General features: G+C 43.1%; 1 protein-coding gene across 1 annotated transcript; it reads left to right on the top strand.

Annotated features, from left to right (window-relative positions):
* Positions 1 to 2,762: 2,762 nt before the first annotated feature.
* On the top strand, positions 2,763 to 4,179 carry LOC121985020 (ethylene-responsive transcription factor ERF061-like). The gene has a single exon (XM_042538255.1). It carries the CDS (start codon positions 3,139 to 3,141, stop codon positions 4,018 to 4,020), a length of 882 nt encoding a protein of 293 aa, XP_042394189.1. The 5' UTR covers positions 2,763 to 3,138; the 3' UTR covers positions 4,021 to 4,179.
* The last annotated feature ends 3,484 nt before the right edge of the window (positions 4,180 to 7,663 follow it).

The following is a 7,663-nucleotide window of genomic DNA, read 5'->3' as shown; positions in this document are numbered from 1 at the left end:
TCTTAAACTTAAAGACGCTATCAAACTAAATCTTAACAAAAGATTGACATTGTAAGATTTGTACAGGTTCATATGATAATGTTTTAGTTGAGACAGAGTATTAATGGTTAGTAAATATGCTTTGACTCTAATTATTTTGGACCATCATGCAATTCTTAACAAAAGACACATCTGGTACAAAATAGATTGGGTTTGAAGTAATGCTTCTGCATCGAGAAGGAAGCGTACCCGGTCATTGAGATGTGAACATGAAACCTCAGAAGCCAATCTGCCAACTTTTGTAAATCTTTGACAGGTTCTTCAGTCCTGCAATTTTGTCAAGGACGGTCGATTAGGGTAGAAATTGAAGATAGAATTCAACCATACTGTCTAACGAGATGTGATATTCATCAAGTACAACAAAAGGATCCTTCTATAGCATTGGAATGGTGAGAACAATACAACAACCAATGAGTTTCATTTGAGAAAGGAAGGATGGGAAATGAATGAAACTTTGGGGAACAAAACAAGCAAAAGTATTGTGACAAAGTAAACAGAAATTGTTTCGGAAGTTGATGGATGTTGTGGCAGATGTAGCTTAAATTTGATTATTCTATTTCAGATCGTCCAAAACCAATCAAGAAGTAAAAAAAATACTTTATGTTAAAGATCAGAGGTTCATTAAATACCTTTCTTTGACTAACTTGAAACTTTTTAAGTTCAGCAAGTAGATTACAGCACTATGTTTTATTATTCCTTAAAGAAAAGAGCAACAGTGCTGTAAATGGTTTTGGATTGCCAAATGAATGAAGGGACCATAATTCTTTGCAAATTTTGCTATCTAATAACATGCTAGGAAAAACATAGCATATCCATCTACAAGTTTCACACAATAAATTCATTGTCATGAAGAGATAGGTGAATCACTAGACTATGAAAGAATGGGCAACGAGGTAGGACCAGCTTTCCTAGCAAGAACAGTGGGTGTGGGACAATGAACTCCGTGGCAGGTTACCAATAGATGGAAAAAGTATACAAAAACAAATGGTGCTGTTTCTTTCCCTGTGAATGCATCAAAAGATTCAGTTTATTGATTAGCAAAATTTTATATGATGTTACAAATCAAGAGTCAAAACTCACAAGGAGTTGCAAGCTGTCCAGATGGCCCTACCAAACTTTGACAATTTTAATATTTCTTTGAAAGCATAAAGGACACATGTCGTGTTTTAGCAATACGAGTAACCTACCTCATTAAATGCACTCATGTACTGTCAAATAGAGCTTTTCTATCAAACTCACTTACTCGATGAAAACCAATGCCTGCAATGAGTAATAGCAAGCTTATATGAAGAAAATTGCATACAGATCAGTATTGACATGCTTATTTCAAAGTGCAAATAAAGGGATTCCTCCCACAGTAATGAATATGTTTTCAATTTCCTGATCAAGGAAAAGAAAATAGGATTCACTTCACTGCATAATACAACTTTAGTAATATAAAACTTACTTGGCTATGCAAATAGAAGTTAAGTTCCAATTATTTGGAGAGAGAAGAGATATATTGATAAGAAAATGATTTGAGACCAATCTGATTTCTAAGCACGTGTCCTCTTCGTATTCATCAGTGCTAATGGATTATAACAAAATATCATGTACTTGTCAGAGCTCAATGCAATTCAAAGATGACATATATCTGGCACGTCAGTTCAATAATAAGATGTTAAAAAGAAAGGAGAAGAAAGTTAATCTAAAAATAAAAAGGATAAAAGAGAAGAAAGTCAATCTAGAACTGACTGGATGACAGTATTGCTGTTGGCTCTTTTCAAAAGGGAAAAAGGAAAAACTTGGATCTCTGTTGCTACTAACAAAAAAGTACAACAATTATTATTATGCTAACAGAAGCCTGTTGCTTCTTCCATTGCCTAGAAATAACTAATTAAAAACTCTATCACCATCTTAAATTAGGAACAAACTAACCTTGTTTACTCCATGTGCTATCCTAGTACTTTCTTTACTCACCCTTGATGTGAAAAATACTATTTTCATAACTCTGATGTTATCAGTTGTCACAAGTGAGTAATCCTAAGAAGAAATCAGACGCAGGGTTATGTTAGAATGAAGCATCACTGACACTTTCCTAGCCTCTTGCCTTCCGAAGTTCATTCAGGATTGAAAAGGGTCCTCACAAGTGTGGTACAGTAATAAAATACTTAAACAAACAAATAAGAGGATCAAAATTTTAGAGATTGACCTCTAAATGTGTATAAGTTGTATTTAAAATTTATTCAATATGTGAATTAAGGGGAAAACTATCTATTTAAAATTAATGGGTCGAAATTTAGACATCTGGATTAAAAATAAAAAAATAAAAATCTAGAAGGGAAGGCAAAGCCATACGATTCAGATACGGAGCTTGATGACAGATGGGCAATGCGCACAGCTGGGGGTCATAAATGCCAAAAGGTTGTTTTTGGACTTCAATGTTCCTTCCCTAAGTCAAAATAAACAAGACAGAGCTTGGTTTGAGTGGCTCTTGTGCTCCACAATCCTAACCCCGCAATCGGATCAGTTGACACAGGGCTGTCTCAATCATTTTAAAGATCCTAAACCGAAAAAATATTTAGGGCCTTAATATATATATTAAAACAATGTAATTAAAAAAATTAATATAAATAATATTAAAAATATTAGAGGAGTCCCAATTAAATAGGAGTTTTAGGCATAGGCCACAGCCGTATGTGCCTTGAGCCAGGCCTGAGTTGACCCTTTGGCTCCTAAACGCTCTCGTTTCCACCCTTAACGTCCAATTATTTTTCCTAAATCTCTGTCTGTAAAGAAGAAGAGAATTGAGGTCATAATGTGATGGAGAATGAGACAGATCAACAATTGAGAAGTCCCTCAGCTTATAAATATCCCTTTCCTCCACCGTAGCAACATCCACAGCAGCTCTATCTCTCTTCGATCTCTCTTGTAATGCTCCTAAATCAACCTCTCTTTGTGGTTTAGGATCTACACTGCTCCTGTTCCTCTACTGTGATTCCCCTTGCCTTCTATTTTGTTGCAATTATAATTGCATAAAAATTCCTATTTTCTTGTAAGAGAGACCAAAAAAAACAGAGCTTACTTGAGATTAGCCGAGCAGAAGTATTGCCGGAAATCATGGATGGTATGCAAGAAACCCTAGCGCCGGGGGAAATTCCCAGCGAGATTAGCGCTGCCTTATCGAAGATCCTCCTGTCGGGGACGAACGCCCTTGACTCCATATTCTCCCACTTTCCGCCGCCGCTCACGGAGACCAGGTCGCCGGCGATCCCGCATCTCGGCTCATCCGTATACCTCCAGCAAACGGAGCTTCTGCGGCAGTTCGGCACCGGCTACCACACGCGCACCGCCCCGTCGATCTACAACCACGCCGCGACCGCGATGGTTTCTGAGGAGATTGGGAAGAAGAAGCTCTACCGGGGGGTGCGGCAGCGGCAATGGGGGAAGTGGGTGGCGGAGATCCGTCTGCCGCAGAACCGGATGCGGATCTGGCTCGGCACCTACGACTCCCCCGAGTCGGCGGCGTACGCCTACGACAGGGCCGCCTACAAGCTCCGCGGCGAGTACGCGCGCCTCAACTTCCCCGACCTGCGCGACGCCGGGGACTACCCCGAGCGATTAAAGGCGCTACGCTCCGCCGTCGACTCCAAGATCCAGGCCATATGCCAGCGCCTCAGAAGGCGGCGTAAGGCAAGGCGACCGGACGACACGGAGAACAAGAGGGTCGCGGAGAAGTCATCGACGGCGACCGCGGAGAAGAAGAGCGACGTCATTGAAACGGCGTCAGTGCTGGCGCCGGCTTCGCAGACGTCGTCTTCGGCGCCGGCTTCGCAGACGTCTTCTTCGGCGCCGGCTTCGCATACGTCGTCTTCGGCGCCGGCTTCGCATACGTCGTCTTCGGCGTCGGCTTCGTGGGAGAGCGAAGCGGACGGCGAGTGTTGGCTGGCGAGGATGCCATCGTACGATCCAGAATTAATCTGGGAGGTGCTCGCTAATTGATGTAATCTTCAGAACTAATATCACGATGAGTATACCAATACACAACTATACAAGAAAGTGATTAATAATTAATCAGAGCTTTTACAATCGATCCTTGGCCTGCCTCTGGATCAATATGATTTTAAATCTATGTGCAATATGATTTTAATTATCAATTAATTAGCAAGCACTATAGGATTTATGAAATAAAAGTATTAAAGAGACAATTAGAATGGTACGTAGAGAAAATTTCATAAAACATGTTTATGTTTAAGATAGTATATACACGATTAGAGGACTATATAACAAACATACACATCAAATATATAATGATGAAAAAAATCTAAAACTTTTTAATTAATAATAATATAATATAATATAAAATATTTAAATATAGATGATAATATATATTGATCATGTCCAAAAGTTGATGGGATGAAAAATTGAGGATGTGACGCTCCTGCTGATCGCCTGTAGATTCCGTTCCGACCTGCAATACAGATTACGTCAGTGTCGAATTAGGGAAGGGGTCATCGACGTTAACCCTCCGACTCTCAAGTTAGTCACCGGCGATGAAGTAGAAGGCGGAGCAACAAGAATGAACAGTAACGAGAACAGTGTCTATCACAAATTGCGTACCTCCGTCGATGCTTGAACCTCCCTTTTATATAGAGCTCCTGTAGCACGCGTGCACGCTCCCCAAGGTGAGCACGCTTCCCAAAGTTTTCCCTGAAAAGACTTGTCAGTAAAGTGCCCCTGACATAGTACCTTAACGGGTCGTAGGGATGTAAATGAATCAAGCGTTCGTGAACAAGCTCGGTGTTCGGCTTGGTAAGAGCTTGTTTATGTTCGTTCAATATAGATAAGATTAATTAAACAAACAAGCTTGAACAATTTGTTAAGCTAAACAAACAAGCTTGAACACATATGTGTTCAGCTCGTTAACGTTCGTGAACAACGTCCGTGAACAATGTTCGTGAACAACGTCCGTGAACAATGTTCGTGAACAATGTTAACGAACCATATTTATTAATAAAACTATTTTCAATATGCTAAATAAATAATAAAATAAATAAATAAATAAATTTAAATTATCAAGCTCAATAACCAATCAAACAACTAAAAGTTTCAAACAATCAAACAAGTTTGAATTGAGAGCTTGATAAAATCTAAACAAATCAAACTCAAACCAAGCTTGAATTGAGAGCTTGATAACATTTAAACGAACCAAGCTCAAGCCAAGCTTCAAATAAGCTCAAGCTCATAAAAAATAAACCAAGTCAAGCTCGAACACTCATTTCAAAAGCTTGGTTTATTTTAAGCTTGGCTCGGCTTGGTTACCTTATCAAACAAGCTTGAACACCCCAAATCTCAGCTCGGCTCGACTTGTTTACAGTCCTAACGGGCCGAGCATATCTCTGAAATAACAGTGGAAGCTTCCGCTCGTACGATCTTCTGGTTATCCATGCCCGGTGTCAGCGGCACTAACTCCCAAAAGGATGTCGATGGATACCAGAAAGAGTATGCTGATAGGCCGAGCGGGTTGGCCGCTCAGGCGGAGCCTCGCTGCCCCCGTATCCCGTCCGCTCGGTCATAACTCCGCTGTTTGTGTGTCTTGTCGGCTCGGCCGAAGTTCTGCTCTGCCAATGCCAAGCCCTGCTGCATAGCCGAGCAGGGTAGTCGCTCGGTCAAAGTTCTGCTCCGCAAATGCCGAGACATGCTGCCTGGCCCAGCGGGGTAGTCGCTCGGCCGAAATTCCGCTCTACTAATGCTGAGACCTGCTGCTTGGCAGAGCGAGGTAGCCACTCAGTCGAAGTTCTGATATGCCAATGCCGAGTTGGTCGTTTGAGCATCGATCATTTGACACCTCCCCGTGTCGAAGGCAGGATCAGGCCGAGACCTTCTCCCCCCGGTCGGAGCCACCGTGGTCGCTATCCTCTGCGGGGTGGGGCCCCTCATCATCACCATCACCACATTACATGTCTCCCCCTCAAGTCTAGTCAAAGGAGATTGTAAGCCCGACTGAGTAGACAAAATTGTTTGTGAAGCTTTCCACCCGATCAGCTTCGACACTCCTTGGTTTCTGATTAGACTAACGTGACCCAACGGTCGGCTATGTGACCGCTCTCTGCCGGTCGGCCTGTTGAGGATTGTCGTTCGGCCATAGGTCTGCTCCCTTAAGCTGATCGGCACAATGAACATCCATACTTGGAAATATTTTCTTGGGCTTCTTTAGGTGAGAGCGATTCGAGCTTACGTCAGCCATATTTCTGGGAGGCCGTGCAAATCCCGGCTCATAATGGCTAAGTGCAATCCCATGCCTTCTTACCTGCCCTCATTAAATGTCGGCCCGTGGCGAGACGCCACGTGTCCTGCCTACTGCTGCCGCACGCTTGACATGACAGGCGGATATCCGCTAGCGATGTGACGTTTGACGCTTCAAATTCAACGGACCGATTTCTGCATGAGTTTCCGCGACCTAGATCGAATGGCTCCGGTCGACCGGCCCCGGAGTTTATAAACATCGCTTGCTTCGCCTTCTTCACTTTGCGTCGTCGTCTTCGCCTACAAGCCTCTCGGTGACACCGTGCTTTGCTCCATCGCCCTCTTTTTCAGGCAATCTCTGTGATCTCTCTAGTAAGCCCTCATCTTCCTCTGATTGAAGCTGTTCGTTGTTGGTAGGATCCTCTTTTCCAAGTCGCATTTCTTCCCTGTTTTCCATTAAGCTTTAGTTTCAATGGCAAGCTCTTCCCAACCCCCTGCCTCCGTCTCTAGGCTCTGGTATACTTCCATTGAGTCTAGGTTCGACAAAAGCGATGCTGAAAGTTTGAGAGATGTTTTCAAAATTCCTTCTAATTATCAAATTCTTCTTCCTTCTCTGTCCGATCAGCCAAATTCTACACCACCCGACCGTCTTACCTTCTTTAGGGATCAGTTTACCGTCAGTCTGTGGTTTCCTATTCATCCCTTCTTTCCCACCATTTGTAAATACTTTCGCATCTCCCTTCATCAATTAGTGTTGAACTCCTTTCGACTGCTGTGTGGGGGTAGTTATTCTGTTTTGCCTACATGACCTTCCTCTCACTCCCCTGATTTTTCACTCTTTTTATTATCCGATATTGTCCAAGCCGGGGATTTTTATTTTCCAAGTCTGAGTGGGCTTAGTTTTCTTTGACAAAATGTCGACCTCCAACGAGCATTGGAGGAAATACTTCTTTTTTATATGCCTTCCCGAGCGACCAGACTTCCCCACCCACTGGCAGGTCGAAGTGACGAGTCAGCCTCCCTTGAAACTGTACAAGAGCCGATCGGACTACCTCAATGCAGCTTTAATGTTGGCCGGTCAGAAGTATGACATCCATAAGTTGCTGCTGGAGGGTGTCCTCTATATCTTCGGCCTGAGTCCGATCCGCACCCAGCTTCCGTCCAGCCTAGGTATGCAACTTCTTTACTTCTTCCTTTGATTCTAACTGATTTTCTTCCTCTTTTGTAGCCGAAGTCATGCTACGCGCGCGTCTGGCCGGTAAGGCTAAACTTGCGGACACTGCGATCAATGCGGCAGCTGCGGAGGAGTTGGAGAGTCACGGCCTGTAGTTGGTCGACTCTCAAGAAGACCCCCAAGATGAGAGCGAAGCGACTCCAGTCTTGGTGAGTGGTGGAGCGG

The sequence above is a fragment of the Zingiber officinale genome, chromosome 5B (genome assembly GCF_018446385.1).
Source record: "Zingiber officinale cultivar Zhangliang chromosome 5B, Zo_v1.1, whole genome shotgun sequence".
Lineage (NCBI taxonomy): Eukaryota > Viridiplantae > Streptophyta > Magnoliopsida > Zingiberales > Zingiberaceae > Zingiber > Zingiber officinale.
Note: the sequence above shows the minus strand (reverse complement) of the source record. Positions and strands in the feature narration are given on the sequence as shown.

Bases quoted from the DNA above. Each gene is read 5' to 3' on its own strand.
- LOC121985020 (XM_042538255.1), top strand. From the start codon at position 3,139: ATGGATGGTATGCAAGAAACCCTAGCGCCGGGGGAAATTCCCAGCGAG.